Source organism: Alligator mississippiensis, chromosome 6, assembly GCF_030867095.1.
Source record: "Alligator mississippiensis isolate rAllMis1 chromosome 6, rAllMis1, whole genome shotgun sequence".
NCBI classification, from domain to species: domain Eukaryota; kingdom Metazoa; phylum Chordata; order Crocodylia; family Alligatoridae; genus Alligator; species Alligator mississippiensis.
The window spans coordinates 84,421,346-84,444,473 of NC_081829.1; the positions used below are offsets into that span (position 1 = coordinate 84,421,346).

Consider the following 23,128-nt stretch of genomic DNA (forward strand, 5'->3'; position numbering starts at 1 on the left):
TCCTGCGGAGTTGCCTAATTACCTCTGTGGTAAACATCTTGACATCTATACATGCGGCCCTATTAGGCCTCAGAAAACTAATGAACTCGGCATCAGGTTAGTACTTCTAAATACAAGTATTATCCTGCTGCTGAGTTTTTTCATGCCCAGCAACGCACACTGATCTGGCTGGCTAGGGCATGAGGGTGCTTCAGTGCAGAGGCTGCCTGCCAGCTAGCCCCGCACTGTAGCACCTTGTGCCCCAGCCAGTCCCTCCACAGCATGTTGAGCCAGGTCAGCTGGTAGGCTGACCCCTGGGACCTTCTGCCAGCTGGGGCTGCTCCGACCTGGCTCAATGTGCTACAGTCCCGGGAGCACGTGTAAACAAGACACCAAGGAGCAATAAACTCCAGTGTGATATGCACAGGTTTATTGCTGCACATTAATATGCACATGTGGATGCACCCAGTTTGAGTTATTCTTATAATGTCATGTTTTCTATATTCCAAACCATGGCAGCATTCTTTGCCTTACTTTTTGTTGAAATGTTAAATATTGTTCAGCTAGGAAAACTTCATACAAATAAATAATAAAACAACTGGAAAGTAAGCTTCACAAGAAATTAGATATCTTTGGTAAGTCAGATGTATGGAAAAGTTGTGCTAGTAAAAGGAAACTGAATATAACTATTAGCATCAAACCCAGGCTACCAATATACAGTTATATACTCTGAAAAACTGATGCCCCTACTTTTATCTTGGTCAGATAATGGAAAAATTAAACCTGGAATAATAAACAGCCAGGTTTGGCTCTTTGGAGGGTGCTATATATTTAACTATGACAGAATGGCTTCTGGCATCCGTATACAAATCAACAAATGAACAATACTCAGATAATTATTATTTCAAAAGTTATTTTGTTGAACTGGTTAATAGTTTCTTTATTGGTACATCTGCATCGCCTTGGTAACATTCCAATTCTAAGGTAGGTGGAGACTGCCTAGCTAGCTCAGCTGTCCGTTAATATTTCTTAGACATTCAGGGTCAAATCCCACCTATCTTACTCATTTAGCCCCACTGCGTTAAAGGTGACTGTTTGTGTTAGACCAGCAGTTTGGCCTTTAGCATTGATAAAAGGCACTAGTGGAAATCCTTTGTTTAACCATCAAACAGGAACAGTTTGGAAAATGTCAGTTCAAAGTTTCCATCACTTGCTTAACCTGACCAAAACACTTGTAGGCATGTTGTGTGTTATTGAGATCACCAACAGGACTGTTTTGAAGCTGATTCCTTGGCATGACAGAATTTACAAATAAGAAGTGTGACAAGAGGTATCAGAATGATAATTCAAATGATTCTGTACTGAAGAGTCTATCCTTTCACAGACATTCATCTATATACTATAGCACTACATTAATGGTAAAGTCATCAAAAGGAAAGTCTGGATTGAGAAACAAACCTCAGGGAAATGTGTGTTACGTTTCTCCCTACCCATCAAACGCTGAGGGATGATGATTTCAAATGCAGAAACGCTTGACATCTGATGGGAAAGTGCACCTAAAAATAAAATTCAAAATCTTTAAATTAACAGAAAGGGTAAATTATGCACAAATCTTTCAGATACACAACGGCACCTGCAGAAAATTAGTTTTCATCAGAGGCAAATTATCTTTAGGAAAAGAAAGGATAGTCTCATGGTTAAGGCCACAGTAAAGTTGGTGGTAAACACAGTAAAATTTCTGAGTAGTTGACTTTGTAACCTTAGTGCTTTTTAACATAGGAACTTCGATTTAAAAAGCAATGTTAAAAACATTGTATATAGAAATGTCATCATCTAGAAGCATTTTGCATGCATCTGCCTCCTCCCCACTCACCAAATAAAACAACAATTGGGTTATGTGCTTTAGATTAATTGCAAACAGAGTTCGTAGTATTATAATGCAGCTCTCTTGTCCGGCCCCTGAAGTGGATGAAGACACATATTTCAGTTATGAGTTGTAGAGCTATTTTCTAGGACAGCAAAGGAATGCTGAAGCTCAGGAATGATGATTGAGGCTACAGATTAGTCACAGCAGTCACAGGGGTCACCATGAATCCCAAAAAACTCTGTGATTTATAAATAACCCTGCTACTCACATGGTAGTGGGAGGGAGAGAGCTTGCACAAGAACAAGAAATAGGTAATTCAACTATTGGTCTGTAGGAAAGAATGAGGGCATTGCAGTTTCTGTGATGTGGCACTTCCAACTGGAGTAATATAGTCAGCACTGTAGGCAGGCAGCAAGTCACCTTGGTCAACTTTCTATGAACTTCCTCCTTCCCTTCAAACATTTCTGCCATAAAACCTACTAAAAATGACAGTGACAGCCATGTTACAGGAGTGTAGGTAGTAGCCATGTTGGTCTAAGGGCATAGGCAGACAAGGTTCTTTGGGGAAATCTAATATCTTTTATTAGGTTCCTAAATTTTTAGTGGATCTAATAAAAGATATCAGATTTCCCCAAAGAACCTTGTCTGCCTATGACAGACATGTAACTTTAACAAAGGTGTCCATTCTATCACTAATGAGGACAAGTGCCAAAGCCCTCTGTCCCTGCCCCACCCCCTACCACTTTGTCCTTAGCCTAGCATGCTCAATGAAGACAACACAGATAATTTAGCTACCCAGATCTAACAAATCTTTACAGAGCATGTGAAAACGCTGATTTTTTTTTGGAGGTATGTATAATTTAGGCAGATTTTAAAAAAGGAAAACCATTTTTTTCCTGGTATCAGGGTGATCTGTCCCAGCCAAATGTCAATACCTTCACTGAAAGTATGGAGATAATAGAACTTCTCAATAGAACAGTTCTAAGGATTGCTTTTCCTAACACGGGCAAAATAATGATTTTTCCCCCTAATCTCATTCTCAGAAATAGCATGGAAAATGTCAGACCAAATGGTTTAAATCTGCAAAATAACAGACACCTAAAAACAAGGTCTTACAATGGAAAGCGTTACCAATTTTTGGGACAATGCATCACAGCTTGCATTGCTGTGATTTTGCCTTTTTGTCATCAATGGGTACAGCACCAGAACAGAAAGCAATGTATGAAACAGGAGAATACGAATGCTAGATGTTCCTTCACCCTGAATCTGTGCTGAATTTTCCTTTCAGCTGTATAGTTACAATCATTACACCTCCATTTCTAATTGAATATGTGCATTTTTCCTAACTGAATACAGTATGTGTATTGTTTCTCTATCGGTTAATGGGTCTCTGTGATTATCCAAGTGATTAGCAATCCAAATTATGGTTGCACATGTAGAACATTTTAACCACATTACATGTTATAATCTAAATATTAATATTATTGACACTCTCAGTTGAGCCCAGACTCAATCTGCTACTGTTATGACAGTAGATGATTCTACCTGCAGCTTTCAACGCCAAGAGCTAGGTGGCAGGAAATAAACAAGCAACATCTACGGTGCTGAAAGCTTTGGGTGGAGGAGAAATCTAGAGGGGGGTAGTAGTCCTTAACCCTGGTGAAGAAAATGACACCAAAAGGCAGATGCCATGGCAGGATGGACTGGTTTCTCCAGCCTTGGTTGGCAACCAGTCTAGGAGTGAAGTCCCGAAAGGCAGACAGATTGAAGATCTTCGTACCGGCAGCTCCTGCAGCCAAGCTGGCTCCAAATGTACTGGCTTCTGCCTTTCCTTTGGGATCAACCAGTTGGCTGAGAGAGGAACATTAATACTATGGGTAACTCAAGTGTCTCTATATCAACTGCCCAGGCCATTGCTGCCAAAGTGGAATTGAGACGATACCATCTTTGCTACTTGCTTGGGTACAACACAGAAGGGGGCAGTCACAGGTTATAAGCTCAACTCAACTGGCATAGAGTGCCACGGGTCACCTTCATCAGAGAGAGGCATCAATTGTGTTCCACCAGTCAGCTACCACCTGCCTTAAGATGGATAGCCCCCACCCAGTAAGGTGCTGACCCACCATGGTGCGTCTGCCTCATTTGGTGAGCAGGGCTAGACCAAAAATCGAAAAACAGATGGCAAGTGAAGTACCAGGCAACAAGAAAAGAAACTTTAAAACCTTTCAGCTGGGAAGCTGGAATGTCAGGACCATGTGTCCTGGCATGAATGACAATTTATAAATGATGGACAATGTCTGGAAGATTGATCGAGAGCTGCAAAAACCTAACATTGACAGTGCATCCTTGCAAGAGGCAAGATAGGGCAACTCAGGCTCTATTCATGAGGCAAATACACCTTTTTCTGGGAAGGCAAGAGCACAGAAGTTACTTGCCTACATGGGGTTGAATTCACAGTCTGCAACAGGTTGGTCAAAACCATCGAGACCCCCCTGGAACACCAGATTGCATCATCCCACTCTGACTACAGTCAACTGATGGTTTTGTTAACTTCATTAGCGCCTATGCACCAACTTTACAGGCAAGTTTAGATGATAAAGATAACTTCTACACAGCACAAAAGTCCAAAGAAGTGCCTTGACTTTCAAATGACCTTTGAGCTAGCTGTGTCTATGAAAGCAACAACTGCAAATGCTGAAGGAACTTGGAGTGGACTAAGAGCAGTCATCCAGGAAACATCCACAGAAGTATTTGGGAAAAAGAAATTATCAAATAAAGATTGATTTGAAGCACACTTGGAAGAGATGCTACCACTTGTTGAGGCCAAGAACACAGCCTACCTAAAAGACCATCAGAATCCAATAGAAAGTTTCAAGGCTAAGCTAAAGCATGCCAGGGCAATGGTACAGAAAACAGCCAGACACAGAGCAAATCAGTACTGGAGTGAACTGTGTCGAGAGATACAGTTTGCCTCAGACACATGAAACCTGCGAGTTATATATGACAGCCTGAAGAAAGCCCTTGGCTCAACCGTCACTGAAGTCATCCCACCTCAAGTCTTGAGATAGCAAAGTAAAAATCACTAATAAGAACAAGCAGATGTCACACTGGACCGAATATTTGTTAGAGCTTCGTTTCCATGAAACAGACATTTCAGAAGAGGTAGTGGATCAACTTCCAACTCTAAGAGTACTGGTACAGCTAGACAAAGAACCTACAGCTGAAGAATTTAGCAAGGCCACAGACTCTTTAGCAAGCAGAAAAGCACCAGGGGAGGATGGCATCCCAACTGAGGTCCTCAAGTGTGGGAAGGCTATCCTGCTACCACATCTTCATCAACTCCAAGTGTGCTGCTTTAAGGAAGGTTAAGTACCCTAGGACATGTATGATGCTAACATCATCGCTCTCTACAAAAACAAGGGAGACAAGGGTGACTGCAACAACTATAGGGGCATCTCTTTCCTCAGTGTCACAGGAAAGACTTTTGCCAGAGTCATCCTGAAATGCTTGCAATAACTTGCTAACCACATCTACCTGGAATCACAGTGGATTTAGAGCAGGGAGATCAACAGTGGACATGATATTCTCCTTACGCCAACCATAAGAAAAACGCAAAGAACAAAATAAGCCACTGTATATAGCATTTGTCAACCTGACAAAAGCCTTCAATGCTGTCAGCAGAGCAGGTTTGTTCAAGGTCCTGGTAAAGACTGTGTACCCTGCAACATTACTCAGTACAATATGCTCCTTCCTTGAAAACATGCCAGCCACAGTTGTTGGGTGGATTAAGCTCTGCAAGGTTTGAGATGTAGAGTGGAGTGAAGCAGGGCTGTGTTCTGGTGCCCACACTCTTTGGGATCTTCTCTATGCTGCTCCACTACGCTTTTGATGGTGTGGAACAAGGCATATAACTTCACACAAGTTCAGATAGCAAACTCTACAATCTATCACGTCTAAAGGCCAAGACAAAAGTGAGGTACATACTCATTAGGATATGTGCCTTTTTGCTGATGATGCTGCACTCACTGTCCATGAAGAATTTGCCCTGACCATCAGCATTAAGAAGACTGTGGGCCTAGGACAGGGTGTTCATCAGTCACCATCTATCAGCCCGGACAACACACCTTACAAAGCAGTGAACAAATTCTGCTACCTTGGATCCACAGCGAGTGATAACTTATCACTGGATGAAGAGCTAGATGTGCACATTGGAAAGGCTATTACAACTTTCAGTAAGCTCTCCAAATGAGTCTAGAACAATAGAAAACTCACAATCAAAACTAAGCTGCTTGTGTACAAAGCCTACATCCTCAGTGTCTTTACATATAGCAGTGGGCCATGCTCAACATATGCACATCAAGAAAATAAGCTGAACAGTTTCCACCTATGCTGCTTATGGCAAATCCCTGACGTCAAGCGGCAGGACAGAATTACCAACACAGACACCAAAGTCAACCTGCCAACCATCACTGCACTACTCAAACAGCGGCACCTATGCTGGCTTGGCCATCACCACAGAATGAAAGATAGGTGCATCCCGAAGGACATCCTGTATGGGCAAATTGCAGATGGGGAGGAAAGAGTAACTTGCCCAAAATTGTGCCCCATAGACATCTGCAAGCAGGACATGAAGTCTTTTGGAACTGACCCAAACCTTCGGGAAGCCGTAGCAGGAGACAGGACAAAGTGGCTCTCCCTTCTTAATAATGGAGTCCAATATCATGACAACAAATGGTTACTCAAATTACAAATGTGACCAGAGGAAACAGCCTGTCCGTACAGTAGTCCTAAATGCAAGGTACACCTCTAACAACTGTGGCAGGACCTGCAAGTCTAATATCTGTCTCTACAGCCACAAGACAAAATGCACCATCAGTCACTAGAATAGCTGCAATATCCACCATCACTTGCTGATGAACGGATGCCATTGCCAATATTATTGATAATTTTTCTTCACAAAATGCCCATTTAATCAAATTACTTATTCCATTGTAGAGCATCATTGGGTCCTTCCCATGATTAGGGCTCCTAAGCACTACTGTAATACAAATAAAATAATAAAAAACAATCTGTATTGCAAATAACAAAAAATTATTTCATTTTTCCAACTGTAGCAGAAAATTGCTAGGATACTGAAATTCATCAATGTTATTAACTCAAATAAATTAATTAATAATAATTAAATGTACAGGAAAAAAATCTCCCATAATGCTTCTCAAGTAAAAGGACTACTAGGTCTTTGCCTGGCTGCCACCCTTCACTCTGGAAACAGATGTATACAAGTTGTGGTAGATGTAAAATATTATTACTGCAAATCATGTACAAAGATATATTTGGATATATTAGACAAACAAGGTTCCTTGGGTGAATTTGATATCTTTTATTAGACCAACCTAAATGGTTGGAGAATAGTTATTAAGCAAGCTTTCGGGTTCAAAAACCCTTTGTCAGGCTACGGACGCTGCAGCAGTTGGTGTGTGCTCTTCCTGGATGGGATGAAAAGTAAAGAAGCCAGGGGCTGGGCTGGGGAGTCAGTTGCCAGGCAGATTATAATGTGTCAAAAATCCAATGTCTATGTTTAGTCCCTGATCTCTAGTATCCAGCAGTTTGATGAAATGGAGCTCATAGGCTCGTCTCTGGGATGTGTTGTGTAAGTTTCCCTTGAGGATCAGGACTGAGAGATTGGAGAGAGAGCGGCCCTCCTGTGAGAAATGTGCCCCCACTGATAATTGGGTGTTTCTGTCTTTGATGGATTTCCGATGTGCGCTCATTCTGGTGCGCAGTTGTTGTCTGGTCTCTCCTACATATCTTCCATCGGGGCATTTGGTGCATTGGATGAGGTATATTACATTCCTGGAGGTGCAGCTGTAAGATCCTGGGATGCTGATGGCTCTGTTGTGGGGTGTAGTAATAGTGGGGGTGGTGGAAATGTGGGGGCAGGTTTTGCATTTCTTGTCATGGCACGGTCTGGATCCTTTTGGTGTGTTCTGGGCTTGAGGAATTTTGCTTCTGGTGATGAGGTTGGTGAGGTTTGGTGCTTGTCTGAAGGCTAGGATGGGTGGCTCTGGGAAGATTTTTTTAAGAATAGGGTCTTTTTCTAATATGGGTTGCAATTTTTTGAGGATTTTCCGTACAGGTTCAAGGGATGGGTGATAGGTCATAACCAGCGGTGTGCGATTTGTGGGTGTTTTTCTTCTGTACTGCAGCAGTTCTTCACGTGGTATCCAGGTGGCTCTTTCAAACGTGCGATCTACCTCTCTGGAGGAGTGTCCTTGCTGGGTGAAAGTCTTTTTAAGATTGGTGAGGTGGCAATCCCAGGTGTTCTCTTCAGTGCAAATTCGGTGGTATCTGAGGGCTTGGCTGTATATCACAGCTTTTTTGGTGTGTTTCGGGTGATTGCTGGTTCTGTGCAGATATGTGTGTTGGTCTGTGGGTTTCTTGTATACTGTGGTCTGTATTTTACCCTTCTGGATACTGATCCTTGTGTCTAAAAAGGGGATGTTGGTGTTGGAGTATTCTAAAGAAAGACGGATGGAGGGATGGTGACTATTGAATTTCTGGTGGAACTCAATTAGAGATTCCCGGTTCTCACTCCAAATGATGAAGATGTCATCGATATATCGTAAGTACAGCAAGGGTTTGATGGTGCAGTTCTTGAGGAAGTCTTCTTCCAGGTGGCTCATAAAAAGGTTGGCATACTGTGGGGCCATTTTAGTGCACATAGCTGTTCCCATCATCTGGAGGAAGGGTTGGTTATTAAAAGTGAAATTGTTGTGTGTGAGGATGAAGTGTATAAGCTCAGTGATATCTTTGGGTCTGTATTCTGGGTTGTAATCTTGTTCCTGTAGATATGTAAGGTAGGCATGGATGCCATCCTGGTGTGGGATGTTGGTGTATAGGCTGGATATATTACACACACATGTAAACATGCACATATACATTCATATATATATATATATATATATATATATACACACACACACACATACATACACACACACACTGTATAGTTATTTAAAAGGGCACTATTTTATAAATGTGTGCATATACATACATTTATATTTACGTGTGCATGCGTATATGGGCATCTTTTAGAAAACATTACATGATAACTATCAATTTAGCCATTTATCTGTCAAAAACTTAGGTATATTCCTTATTACTTATGCAATTGAATCTCTTTAAAATCAAAGTGATAATTACATACATGACTTAATTAAAACATGCAAATAAATCCTGGCAGGTTTGGAGATTTATCTTAATAAATACAGAATATTTAGAATATAAAATTCAAGAGATCTCAAACCATTTTGAAAGCAATAGGAAGAAAATTGAACAAAAGAATGACTAGAAATGTTAGTGTTCTGGGTGTGGAAATGTTTTTTTCCAAGCCCTTATTAATTTCAGATTTTAGGGTGCTGTATGTCTAGAAAAGCCTGTATGCTAGAATAAGTATATCGTGACATTATGAAAATAGATGTGAAAAGACCTGTTTAATCTAAACGTCTTTATAGTGGGCTTACGCATAAAGAAGACATCAATCAAATGTGATTATAAATAAAAGTATCTTTCTGTGAACTCAATAAGAACAGGTCATTTCTTTTTCCCATCTAAATCTTCCTTACAGTTGTCCCTTTCTGCATTGGATCAAATTTAGGCTTCTCATCCTTGTCTTCAGGAGCCTGCATAACTGTTCCTGGCACTTACGCTATCTCAGCCCATTGCATAGCCTCCCTGCCTCCCACTCACTTAGTATTACGAGCCTTAATGGCTCATTTTATTTCCTGCCAATGACCCTCACACACCCTGTGCATTATTTCTCAACTACCTCAGTGACACCTGACAATGACTCCAGAGGTCAGGCATTAGAAATCTGGTGTCAGCTATGAAGTTTTACAATGACAAACAGGAACAAATGGTAACATTTTACTTGCTTTAATTTCCTTTGCCTCTTGTCTGCTCAGCAACTCTAATCTAATGCCCACTGATGTCAGCAGAAAGACTACCATTGAAATCAACGGAGTCAAAAAGAGTAAACGATAAAATGAATTTTAATAAAGCAACCCTTTCCAAAATTGCATAAAAATAAAGAAAAAAAAAGAAAAAAAGAAAAAAGAAAAAAAGAAAAAAGGATTTCCCATCAGGTACGGGGCAAAACCACACCAGTCATTAAAAATTTTACAGAGGGGTGGAGAGGTTCTTCCCATAAAGTCCCTTTATAGGGGGACTTCATTCAAAGGAAGAAGAGTCGTTTAACATATTTTCTGCGGAGGGGTTCCCCCCCTACTATATTCTCTAGTGCCTTTAAAATGGTGAGCCCAAAATGTGCACATACAAAAATAAGATTGACTCTCCAGTAAAAATAAAGCAGCTGGTATGAAGAAACATGCTTGAGGTATATACTGCTGATAGGATTTTTTAATGTATTAGTTGTTTATATCTAAGGTGTAAAATCAGTTTCCAAAATACCAGTAATTAGCCTTCCGTGTATACAGGGCTCTTACTGCTTATAAAGACATTTGAAGATGAACTAAAATTTGGAAATCACTTATCTCACATAAGATTCATTTGTATTTTTGTCCACATATAACAGATGTGGGATGTGAGGCACAGACAGGTTAAGTAACTTATTTGAAGCCATAGAAGAAATGAGATAGCAACAGAGCAGGTGTGAGAACTCGGGATTGTAGGATCACACTCTGACATTAAGAACACCTTTCTCTAAACAGAATATAATAACATTTGCATTTCTTTTCAACTACTAGGCAAATTCCTGCTTTTACCGTCAGTAATCCTAAAAAGTCAAATAAAATTGAATTTTCTTATAGTTTACTTTCAGCAAGATACTGGGGGGGAACACCCTTTGTTTACCCCCCGCAGTATGATCATGGATACGCACTGAAGTCATTTTTAAAACATACTACTCTAACTTATACCTCGGTAATAGAAGGGGAAGGGAGTACAAACAATATTCTTGTAATCTAGTCACAAACACGTAGCCCTCTAACAAATACTCCATATGTATATATGCTACTATGAATCCTAAATGAAAATAAATAAATGGAAAATGCACAATTATTTTCAAGAGGTATTTCCCCCATATTGCAGAAGGACGTCTTACTTTTCCCCATACCATGAGGTTTACAGTGTTTGCACCTCTCACAAACACTGCTTTGTATCTTATGTAGGACAACAATTTAAACACCATCATTTAAGCACTTCTGTGATTCAAAGTGAAATTAAGGAATCCAATCATAAATTCACATTATAACACTGCCGGGGATCAGCGTACTCTGAATTCCTGTCCTTCCAAGTGGTAAAACAAGTCAGCCTGCTAATTATGTACACTGACCAACAAAACAGCAAAAGAACATACCATACGTACACACCTGTCTCACAGAAAAAAATAAAAACTATGGGCATTATCCCACAGTCCCTTTTTAGATATGTTTCTACTGCACAACTTTTTCTGCAGTGAAGAGCACTGGACCGGGACTCACCCATAACAACATAATTTGGACCAACTTTCTGAATGAAAAAACAAAGTTAGGAACTCACCTGCTGTAAGCACACACTTTCCAAGAAGCATTAGTCCAAAAATGAACAAAAGAAGGCAGCATTTTAACATTGTTAAATATCTTCAAGAAGCTATTTCTTTTACTAAGAAGTTTAAGGAAGTACTAGATACCTGGTTGCACTGCCCTTAGCAGCAGTTTCCCCTAAATGAACTAAGAAGCAAACTACCTAAAGCTGTCTGTGGTTAAGGCAAACAATAGGCACTGGGAAAGTGCTTCACATATTTCAACAGTGCAAAGGAAAGAGCAACTCAAATTTCTCGGTTAACCTTGCAAAAAACTGGTTAGGTGACTTAAACAAACAAAAAGCAACACATTTCTAAACGCTGATTGGAGGAAGCCAGCTAACAACAGTATTATAAAGATGACAAGATTGAACCAGTTCATTTTAAACACTTTCTTTGAGGCTGAAGATTAGAAACAATGTCTAAGTACGACACAGGAAAAGTACATCGCTATCTTGATATGACAAATGTATTGATATTGTTCACAGCCAGATCAATCAAAATGCAGCTTTAAAATCTACCAGTAAATTCAGTTTCTAGCCTTTTTTTCTTTTGAATTAAAAGCTGCATGCAAGTTTCATTTCAGTAAAACTGTTTGAAAATATAAACACACCGAAACCATTTAAACATTAACCATGTAATCCAGAGATCTTAAAAAATATATATATTTATGGTGCACCTCTTTGTCCCTCCGAAGGAAAAAAAGCCTTAATCAAAATGTGATTTTGAGGTATTTTTTATTTTCTCAAGAGCAAATAATCTCTTTGATATGCCACATCTTAATTAAAAGTTTCAAGGAAAAGTTTTAAGGTTGGACAAAGAATTTGAAAACAATGTTAGTTAACAGTAGGATCTTCTTGCCACAACATTTCCTAATGAAAACGAGATACTTTTGGTTTGAGGTTTTACTAGTTATCCTAAGATTCATTTTGCCCTGACTGCTGATAAACCCTGTGTAAATAGGGATTATAAAAAGGGGCTATTCTACATCTTTGACTCAACGCTTTCAAAGGCACACAAAGGGCACATCCCCACAACCGCACACGTGTAGGGGTACGCGTTTCCTGCGGGACAAATAGCAGCAGCATATATCTGTGTTGCTGCTATTTGCCCCTGGGCATGCCCCTGCACATGAGGTCCAGCATGTTGCAAAGGGACCCAGGTGGGGCAGGGAAGGTCGGGGCCAACATCTTACCTAGGTCCCCGGGGACCTCCTAGGGCAGCAGTGGCTCTGAGCCAGCTGCTTGAATCCTAGCCAGCTGCCAGAGCATGGCTCCTGCCTGCCAGGCTCCCCTTCTGGCAGTGAACAATGCTGCTGTGTGGGCCCACCACTTTTTTCAGTGGTGGTTTTATTCTGACACTAGGAGAGTCTGGTGTCAAAAAAACCCTCCATGCTGCAAGTCATCACACGTGTACTGCAGGTGATTTGCAGTGCCTCAAACTGCTTTGGAGCACTGCAAAACACACATGTACACTTGTTAGGGCACACTCGTACAATTTTGTCTTTACAGCTATGCAAATATGTTGTCAGCTACAGTGTCAGGTAGATTTGCATTTTTTTTTTTAGTTACCCCACTCTAGTTCAGATACTCCAGATAGCTGAGAGGCGAGCTTAAGTCATCTTTATATTTTGCTATGAAATTAAAATCCCTAAAAATCAGGATAGAGACAGCACTGACTCTCCCTGAAGTGTGGTAATTCCTATAAGACTTGTCTGATGCAGGGTGGAGGCCGGGACAGGCAGATGGGACCTGATAGTCCAGAGGTTCAGTGCATGTCTTTAACTGCACATCTTGTGAATGCCTGCACTGACCGCAATGTCACGGACCACGTGTAACACTGACAGTTGTATTGAGTAGGACACTAGCCTAGTCATCCACAAGGCTCTTTCTGGGACCAGATACCGCAGGACGTGGCAGTACTGAAACCGAGAGATGTTTCAACAGTGACCCCAATAGCAGCACAATCAAAGCACGCAGGGCAACAGATCCTCAGGGGAGAAAACAGTAGCATCTCACCCCTTCCAACAGCAACGTCAAAATGCCCTCAGACGCGGCACCCTTCATGCCTCTCACTGTCCGAGGACAAAAACCCTAGTCTTCATTAAACTGTTTCGTGACACAAAAACATCATCGTGGAAAGCGTCACCCACCCGCACCATGAGCGCAGTGAGGTCCCGCACTTGCAGCTGCATCCAGTTGGACTCTTCCCCCCTAGGTATTTTAGGTAGTTTCTCCTTATTTGTAAAAATTGGAGATCATTAGAAGTTTGGAAATCATTTTAATTCTTCTAAAATGGTTGCAATCCCTTCCAACTTTTAAACGTATTACATTTGCAAATGATACAACACGAATCCTGTTCCTTTATCGTGGTTCTCACTAGAAGTGCTCCGTAGCAGTGGCTCCTGATCTGCGGTATGCGTACCACTCGTGGTAGGCAGACTACCTGTCAGTGGTACACATTAATACACTTGTTATAACTAGTTTATTTGATAGAAATTTGCTGGAGGTACTTCAGGGTGCATCGTTTTAAACTGGTGGTGTGCAACCTCTCAGAGTTTGGGAGCTGCTGCTCTATAGTGCTGGGCTGCTCCCCATGCACCTGCAGCCACAGAGGAAAGGCTGGACGGATTCACACGCAGCAGACTACAGTGTGCACCCACAGCACACCCACCTCCACGCCCGGCCCCAGGGAGGCACCTTGCAACCTCCTCCTCCATCCCATGCGACCATGCGCATGCGCACCACTCCCATATGGGGAGGAGAGCGCACCGGTTCCGCGCATGCGCACCCCCCCCCCCGGAGAGCGCCGATTCCGCGCATGCGCCCTTGTGCCGGCCGCACGGGAACCAGTTAGACCCATCCCCTAGACGTGCCCGTGCCGGAAGTGTCCGTCCCCGAGGAGCGTCCGGCAAGCAACGCGCGCCGCAAGAAATCAGTTCCGCCCGGCACGGCTCGCGGCGGCGGCGGTTGGCGAGACGGTTGCGATGGCGGCGGTGTTGAGCGGCGACGCGGCCTGCAGCAGCAGCGCTCCCGCATCCCCGCGCTTGTCCGCCGGCTGCTCCTGGGAGTGCGGGGGCCTGGCTGGCCTGGTGCGGCTGCTGCCGGAAGACGCGGCGGCGAGCGAGGCACTGGGGCCAGCCGAACCCAGGTGAGGGCGAGGGCCGCCGGGCGGCGCGCGCATGCGCATTGGGGTGTGGGACTGCGCCCGCCAGGGGGCGCTGGGGGAGGGTGGAGGGGCGCTGCCTCCCCCTGTCCCTGTGGCCCCCCCTGTCCCCACCACAGAACCAGGCTGGGGGGGACCCTTCTTCTGCCCCATGTTTGGTCAAGGTGGGCACATGCCTGACAGATCCCCAAGAAATGCGGGGGCTGGCCAACCCCAGCCCTGCGCTTTGGGCACGTGCCAAATTAGGCCTGCTCCCCACTAGGACTGCTGACCCTCCCTGGGTGGTGAAATCGAGGTTGACCTCCCGGTGACTATGGAGAGCAGTCCGGGAGATGGATGTCGGGGAGGGGTTGAACAGTACAATTCACGACCTGACGTCTCGTCAGGGAAAAAAAATCTCCCATAATAGCTTCGGTCAGAGTTGGGAACCCAACCTCCCCGTGGGAGGCAGCGGGTTTAATCGAAGACCAGATCCCGGCGGAAACTCGGCTTCCTGACGGCGCTGGAGAGGAGAAGGGGGAAGAAACCCCACTGTAGCAGCGTAGCATTGGCATCGCGGATGGGAGGAGAGTGGCCGCCCTTTCCGGCTCCAGAGACGCCGGCAGAGGACCTTGGAGCCGCCCCAATCGTCGATCACGTCCCGTCTGAGTGACAAAGGGTTTCAGATGAAGTGCTGTCTTGCTTTCAGCATGTAAACAATTATCTGGAGTACCGCTCGGCCCAAATGACAGGCGCTTACCTGCTGTTTTTCTTTTTTAAACTTCCTTTCGCCCCGTCTAGTGAGGACTCGGTTGTTTTGGAGAGGTGCTTACCCACTGACGGAAGTGACGCTCCTTGTGTGCTGTACCTGCACTGCGATCCTCGGGGCCGTGAGGAAATCACTTGCGTTGGGGTTCTCAGTGAGGCAAGAAACATGGAAGTGTACGTGGGAGAAGAGTACTGCGGGACAAGCAGGGGAGAGCACGTCTGCACTGTCCAGGGCGGCAGGTCAGTGGCTTTGTGTCACGGGCTCTGTTTTCACTATCTTCATTATTAACTCCCTACAGTATGAAAACTGGACAGCTTAGGGGGTTGGGAATGAGATAGCATGCTCTTAAATTGCTGGTAGAAATGTAGGTTTTGACTGCTGACAGACACGGCAGGAAAAAATCCCCAGCACTTTACTGGAACAGGAACCACATCAGTTTGACTTGGCTCACCAACGTCTGTATAGATCGCGTGCCTCAGTGGAGCTTTTTTTGCGTTTTTATCTAATAGCTGGTTGAATCGGCTATTAGATAAAAGTGCCAAAAAGCCCCTCTAACGCACATGATCTATATAGATGCTAGGCCAGCCGGGTCAAACTGACACGATGCTCCTGGGCATGTGCTGTGTTCAGTGCAGAGGCATGCTGAGCTGAAAATTAAGCGTTATTTTTTTCTGCACCCCCATGTCTGTCAGCAGCCCGTGTCTGGTGACCATGTTTATCCAAGTCTGATAGGTTGATAGCTGCCTCTGAAAACCCATTAGCATAATCTGCACCTTCTTGGCAGCCTCAGCAGAGGCTAAGAAATGAATGATCCCAAACGCCGCACTTCTCTGGCCCTCTTGAGGGCATCTACAATCACTATCAAAGCAGTATGGTGGCTTGCACACCCACTGTCTGGTGCATGCTAAACAGAAGGAAGGCTGAGTGCCAGGACATTAGCTACTGCTTGCAGTGACTTAAAATATTAATTCAGTAGTATCTCCCAAAAGTCATTAAGCATCATTTAAAAAATTCGATTAAATATGTCTGCAAAGAAAACATAAGATTAACACATTTCTGTTCTATCAATTTAAGTTTTTTCTAGAGAGCAAATCTGTTTGTTTCATTGGTGGTTTGTAATAATCTCTCTATCTTCTCCCACTCCCTCCCCATAATTCTGTGTTCCTCAAACCAAGTTGATTTTCACTGTTAAGATAAGCACATTAAAAGATATGACACTTGGCTCTCTCCTTGTTATTAAATATACTAACTGCCATTTCTGTGCTCTTATACAAAGCTTTTATGTAGTATTTTGCCACAGAGAGACTTCACAGCTCATTTATTTTATTTTTCTAGTAAAAGTGATGGGATTACTTTATACAAAAAGTATCTTAAATTGGAGTGTCCCACAGCCGCTTGTAGAATTAAGGTAGGAAGTTCCACAAAAATTGTCTTAATTCTTGCTTTTTTTTAATGTTTTATTTGAGAAATATTCCTTTTTTTGCATTATCATCTATGTAAAATGAAAACAGTTGTTTATAATTCTGTAGAGCAAGCACCTTTAAATATAGATGGCTTCTAATTTTGGGATTCTCAATTCAGATCATCATCTCATACTTTAAGTCATTTGTATGTGTGAAAAAAATAATATGCTGTTAAAGAAACAGAATTGCTAACCAGAAAAAATAGTGTACAGGCTAAATATATAAATCTGATCTTACAGGTGCATGCGTCATACCTTGACATGTGGAATCATATTGAAGTCAACAGGTCTAATCATGCTCTTGGGTTGTAACTGATTCTGCAGTTCATCTGCGCTCAAATTCTGTTGGAGTACTATTATTTCTAAGAATAAGTGCAGGATGAAGCACATTTAAAATAACACCCTGGTGGAAAAGAGAAGCTGATTTAACTTCCTAAATTGTATTACACTGAATGCACATTCCCAAAGGAAATTAATTTCAAAATCTAATTTTTCTAATTTTAAAAAATTGCTTTCTCTTTTTTGCAATAGCTGGTTTCTATTGGTGAAAAACAGACAGTACTCATCAGTAAAATTGTAGTAAAGGTGAGAAAAGCTTCTTCAAAACCAGCAGATTTTCCTTCACTAGGATCAAGCATAGATCTAAACAGAGTGCAAATGATAATGGAATCCATGGGCTCAAAGTTATCTCCAGGTGCTCAGCAGCTGATGGATATGGTTAAATGTCAGCAGAAGGTAAGTCACCATATCATTTTTATTTAAACTTACAAGAATTAGCTCAGAACTCTGCATTCTGGGCCAATATTAATCGCATTCCAGACTCATTTAATTGAGTAAAGCTCCAACACAGACTTCTTGCCACTTTATACCCAGATCTGTTATGAGCCCAGTGAAAAAGCCTGGGGACATTTATGAGACTTGCAACATGTCCTAATGATGGCTAAATCTAAATCTGACCTGGGAACAAAAGATTTCCAAAAGATAAAGATCCAACTCTAAGAATCCAGCACAGGGGTGAGCAAAATGCGGCCCGCAGGTCGGATGCGGTCTGCCAGGCCATTCCATCTGGCCCATGGGACCCCTAAAAAATTTAGAAAATTAATATTTATCTGCCCCTGGCTGCCTGTCATGCGGCCCTCGAAGGCTTGCCAAAACTCACTAAGTGGCCCTCTGCACAAAATTTCTCGCTCCTGATCTAGCACCAAACTCTTTCCCATTAATTTTACACTTCATCTGTTTTCCCTCCACGTAACCATTAGCAGTGTAGACAGTCTTTGCATCTAGTTTCCCTCCAAATAAAAAAGAGTATTGTTAGTATAATTTCTGTCATGGATATACTCCCATACAGAGGAACATGCTCGGAGTAGGGACCTAAAATGGTAAAAATCTGCTTCAAAAATGGCTCATTAGAAAGGAAATTGCTATCTAATCTTCTCAAAGTGTATGCATTCACTTTCACAGCTCGTTTTTGTTTTGTTTAAATCTGGTAAATTTGTTTAGGTTTTCTTTTTTCCCCTAAAGAAACTTCAAGTACACAATTTCCATTTTGATGAGACTCTTTTATCTCATTCATTCTCAGTAAATATTTACATACATAGCTGTGGGGAACGTTATAGTTACTTGACATATTATAAGATGTTTAAAACTTTTGTGGGGGAGAACATATCTTATCCCTATGTACTTAATTAGTTTTATATTTATATGTTCTTATTTCTATCAGAACAGTTTGTCTCTTGGAGACAAACTCCAGTGTATCTTGGGAAACAAGAAACCTGTTTTTGGAGACATTGGTACAATAGGGGGATTGAACAATACATCTGCTTCAAGATCATTAGACCAGTCATCCAATGGACCCTGTCCTCTTAACAGTTATTTGACAGCTGAAACAGTTTCTGAAGAGTTAAAAAGACAAGTTGACCTGAATGCACAGGGACCCAGCAGAAAGAATACCTCTGATCTTGGAGAACTTAAAAGGGCCCAGCAGAGCATTCTTCTTCCTGGGAGAGATTGTACAATCATGGGGTCTTCAATAATACCAGATCAAGCAAGTGAAGTCCTAAATATGCCTAGTTCTGGGCTGCTGCTTCCTTTTCTTCAGAATTTATGTGGCCAAGTAAGTCACCTTCGGTTAGAAGATAGGAATAAGCACTTTGAGAAGAGCACAACAGTTAAAGAAGAAGGCATTCAAAATGTCAGGTAAGTTGAGTCTTAAACACTTACTCAACTTCTAATAGCTTTTGGACTACTTGGTAACAAGTAAAAGTACTTCTTCAGTCTTGGTACCACAGCCCTCTGAGTCCGTGCAGCTAAAGGTATAAGAAACTTGTGAACACTGATCATAGTAACATTAACAAAATATTGATTTGAATACATTAAATGCAAACTCCTGTTTTCATATTTGTCTTCACCCATTTTTCTTTTATTTTCTGGTAGATGTTGACATGCTCCTATTACTAGTTTTCTTTGTTTTTTTCAGTTTGGTAAATGTTTTCTCCCTTAACCTGGATCTTTTTCCCTTTCCTCTTCCCCGTCTTGTGCTTCTTTCTGCATTTTTTCCCCTCAGCTTATTTCTTCTTATTTTTCTCCTCAGCTTATTTCTCACCTACATATGTTCCCTGCATTTTCAGACAGACGCTAGCCAAATAACTAAATCTACTGCTATAGGTGTACTGATCTATCGGTTGCATATCAGATCATCACTGATAAAAGGAAAACTAACATCAGTTTTTGGCTTTTTTTGGCCAGTGTAGCCAATGTTCACTATTAAATATAATATACCTTCTGGGCCCCTGAACACCACGTGCATGTGTGCAGTCACATGCATGTGTATGGCCAGGAATGCAGCCAGGCAGTGTGGAGTGCAGCACCCTGCAAATAAGTCTGTAGAGGGGAAAGGGCATGGGGGTGGTGCAGATCAAGGCCCCTACAGTGAGGGAGGGAGTGGGGTAGGGGCTGGGGGTGGAGGCATTGCTCAGCCAGGGCAGTGAATGGGGCCTGGGGTGGGGAACACGACAGAGCTGCAGGCAGCTCATCCGGGGGCATGACTCCCTGCCACTTCATGCACCCTCTGGCAGAGGCGTGGGGGGGCATGTACTCCCCCAGATTTGTGCGCAGGACAGATACAGGCTGCCCACTGTGGGCTCAGGGCTCTCAGCTCTGCTGCCTTTACCTCAGGAGCCCTGCACCAGCCATGTGCCCCCCTGCCCACCCAGCAACAGTGAGGACAGCAAGTTGTGCCTCCTGTTGCCAGGTGGGCAGGGGGCACGTGGCCAGCGCAGGGTCCCCGGGGCAAAGAAAGCAGAGCAGAGTCCCAATCCCTCAGCAGGCAGCCTGCATCTACCCTTGCCCCACTGGGCTCTGCTCCAGTTAAAACTGTTCCTGTGCTTAACAGTGGTGGCAGTGGCACATGAATTACAGCTCATTCAATGAGCTTTATTTCAGGTGCACCCACCATCAATTTTAAGCACCAGGACGCTTATCCACATGTGGATCTGTCTCACTCCCCGCCCTAGCCCCAGGTCCCATTCACCGCCTGGCTGGGCAGTGCCTCCTGCCCCACTACCTTCCTCACTGTGGGGACCTCAATCTGCCCGCACCCCCCGCCCCTCCAACGCCACTTTTCCTCCCCCCACCCCACATCGTTTCCCCTCCACAGACTTACCTACGGGGAGCTGCTCTTCAAGCTGCCCAGTTGCATTCCTGTAAATCAGTTACTGGATTAGTATCGGCTAATATGGCTGGTTAATTGGCTACTGGTATCGGCCAAGAAAATCTTTATCAGTACACCCCTATCTACTATCTAAAGACTAAATTAAATGATAAAGGGAGAAGGAGTGCTGGCCAGAAAGCTGCTTTATTGGTATAAGCTGAACATCCAGCAGTGGGCAACTATCAAACTGGAAGGGTGTAGGTTTCTTCAGGGGTCTGCTCTGGGCCCAACACTATAGAGAATTTCTAGTAAGGACATGGATAAAGGAACAGAGAATGTGTTTTCTATCCTTTGCAAATGTAATAAATATAAAAGGTGGAAGGGACTGCAAGCATTTTGGAAAACATGGTTAGAATTCAAGAAGATTTGCAGTTTTCTAATGATCTCCAATTTTAACAAATTGGAGAAACTACCTAGAATACATAGAGTTCAGCTTAATAACAACAAATGCAAAGTGTTATGCCTACCTAGGAATTTAAGTGCACTAATAAAAGACAGAATTGCTGATCTAGTTTAGACGCGAGGAAAATCTTTCTAAATCTAAGAATAGTAGAGTATCTAGGAAACCTGTGGAATCTCCATTACTGGCATTGGTTTTTACATATAGGTTAGATAAACACCTATTACACATGGTTTCAATGCAGATTATCCTGCCTTGGAGCAGAGGGATGGACTAACTAAGTGGCCTCATGAGGTCCCTTCTAGTCATGGTTTTTCTAGGTGTAACAAATTAGTTCAGTTACACCTATAAATAATATACACAACTGTAAGGTGTGCTGGGCAAAATTAATCCAAACTTATTTTATAGAAGGTTTAAGAGTACTACTTCTATTTCTTAACCCAAATGTGAAGAACACAAGCTGTCACACGTGGATGTAGTTTTGAAGTTAATTTTTTTTCCCCATGAGTGTTCCTGCTGATAATTCATTCTAGGAAATCAGTTGCTAATTTAAAAATCCAGGGCTCTTCCTACAGATCCTAGAATCCCCTTTTATGAGCGTTATCCACCACGAGATCTAAAATTATTATCGTATTCCTTCTTATTTGCTACAGACTGGAGCAGCAGCCTATTTGTTCATATTTGGAAAAGATCATCTCCAAAAATATGGACCTGATGGAGAAAAAACTAATGGATTATATTGATCTCCGGATTCAGAACCTTCAGGAACACATAGATAATAAAATTGTTCTCTTAGTAGACTTGGTTCAGAACTCAAAATCAAACAAAGTCTCACAGGAACACTATGACTCTGGAGAAGGATTCTCAAATGGAGAGAGATAGTCTTTGAAAGATAGAAGACCTTAAAAGTACTTCTCAAGGGCAACTTTTGTGATAAGCTTATTATTATACATATGTCACTATAAAATATCTCAATGTTTTTTGTTTGCCTTTGTTACTGTAACTCTGCCCGGTATTGTACACAGCTGTTATTATTATAAAAGATCTAATCGTAAAGAATATTGGTATTTTTTCATACTTGTAAAAATTGTGTATGTCTTTTTTTGGCTTATTTATTTTAAAAGTATTGTTAAATATCACCTCTAGTACACCTTGTCAGCCTCGGCATGAATTATGAAAGATGCGCTCCAAATAAAGCGAGTTGCATCTTTTCTATTTATGTTTACTTGAATTGTCCTTTTTTGTGGGGGGGTTTAAATCTTGTAGTAATATATTTCCACTGAGATTTCTGAGTTTTGTTCTATTGCCTTTGCTTGTTATAGTTTCTTGGGCTGAGCTTCATAGTGGGAATGAGTCACTTGGCTCCTGCGGTAGAATCCATTGCTCTGTGTTAATTGTCTGGGCTCTCTAATCGGTGTATTGAGGAAGGTAGACAGCTTAAGAATGGAATCCATAACAACCAACACGCTTGGCCTTCAGAAACTAATAGGAATTTCTAAAGATTAGGTGTGTCTTAATTCATATCATTCCTTTTACCTAGGCCCTGGAGAGGCATGTAATTCAGTGCTTTTCTACCACCTGCTGCTTTTTATCCTGTGGGTTTCATGCTTGGAATCTTTTTTTCACCATTTCTTAAAGAAACAGAACTGGGTCACCCTTCTCAAAACACAGAAGGAAATGGTGCTACTCTGTCCTCTTGCTTTCTGTAGCAGTTTAGTGGTTAGTGCACTAGGGGGAGGAGATGTATAGTTCCATTCTCTCTCCTCTAAAGTAATTCAAAGCCCTATCTCCCTCCTTTCATTAGAGGTGTAATTACTATGCTATACAGTAAGAGGAACTTTCAAGGCCTCCTGCAGAAGCTGTTCACTTAAAGACTTAGACTAGAAACAGGATGGAACCTACTGTTGAGGTACTCCCTGGGGATGGAAAAATATCCAATTTATGAATTCATTTCTTTCCATAGTGCTCTGTTACAGCAAATACGGATGCTTGAAGCGGGGACCAGAAACCAAGAGCTATAATATATATATATATATATATATATATATATATATATATATATAGGTAACCAAAGTACCAGAATCCATCTGTTTCATGTGTGGACTGCTGCATTTTGGCAATGCTGGGCCAGGGGAATATTTTTATCAAAGGTAGTCACTCTAATGTGTAATAGGTGTAAGTTCTACAAAGTGGGCAGTGCACAGGTACATTTAAATGC

General features: G+C 42.3%; 2 protein-coding genes across 3 annotated transcripts in view; one reads left to right on the plus strand and one right to left on the minus strand.

Moving 5' to 3' along the window:
* The window catches only part of LOC102560426 (disintegrin and metalloproteinase domain-containing protein 9), a 47,686-nt gene extending 35,986 nt beyond the window's left edge, over positions 1–11,700 (minus strand). Inside the window, exons 1-2 of the mRNA XM_019482840.2 lie at positions 11,405–11,700; positions 1,438–1,535 (exon numbers count right to left, since the gene is read on the minus strand). Coding sequence (XP_019338385.2) covers positions 1,438–1,535; positions 11,405–11,474 — 168 coding nt within the window. The 5' untranslated portion in view covers positions 11,475–11,700. The remainder of the gene's footprint in view (positions 1–1,437; positions 1,536–11,404) is intronic.
* Positions 11,701–14,266: 2,566 nt separating this feature from the next.
* Positions 14,267–22,129, plus strand: C6H10orf88 (chromosome 6 C10orf88 homolog). Of its 2 annotated transcripts, none has more exons than XM_006267610.4 (6): positions 14,267–14,576; positions 15,372–15,578; positions 16,675–16,747; positions 17,333–17,536; positions 18,522–18,997; positions 21,564–22,129. In XM_006267610.4, exons 1-6 carry the CDS (start codon positions 14,413–14,415, stop codon positions 21,790–21,792), a joined length of 1,353 nt encoding a protein of 450 aa, XP_006267672.1. In that variant the 5' UTR covers positions 14,267–14,412; the 3' UTR covers positions 21,793–22,129. The 2 variants fall into 2 exon arrangements, with proteins under 2 accessions (XP_006267672.1, XP_019338384.1); XM_019482839.2 differs by lacking the exon at positions 14,267–14,576 and adding an exon at positions 14,635–15,261.
* The last annotated feature ends 999 nt before the right edge of the window (positions 22,130–23,128 follow it).

Coding starts and splice junctions, on each gene's coding strand:
- C6H10orf88 (XM_006267610.4), top strand. CDS start 14,413: ATGGCGGCGGTGTTGAGCGGCGACGCGGCCTGCAGCAGCAGCGCTCCC. Junction 14,577..15,371: donor CTGGGGCCAGCCGAACCCAG/GTGAGGGCGAGG, acceptor CGCCCCGTCTAG/TGAGGACTCGGTTGTTTTGG. Junction 18,998..21,563: donor GAAGGCATTCAAAATGTCAG/GTAAGTTGAGTC, acceptor TATTTGCTACAG/ACTGGAGCAGCAGCCTATTT.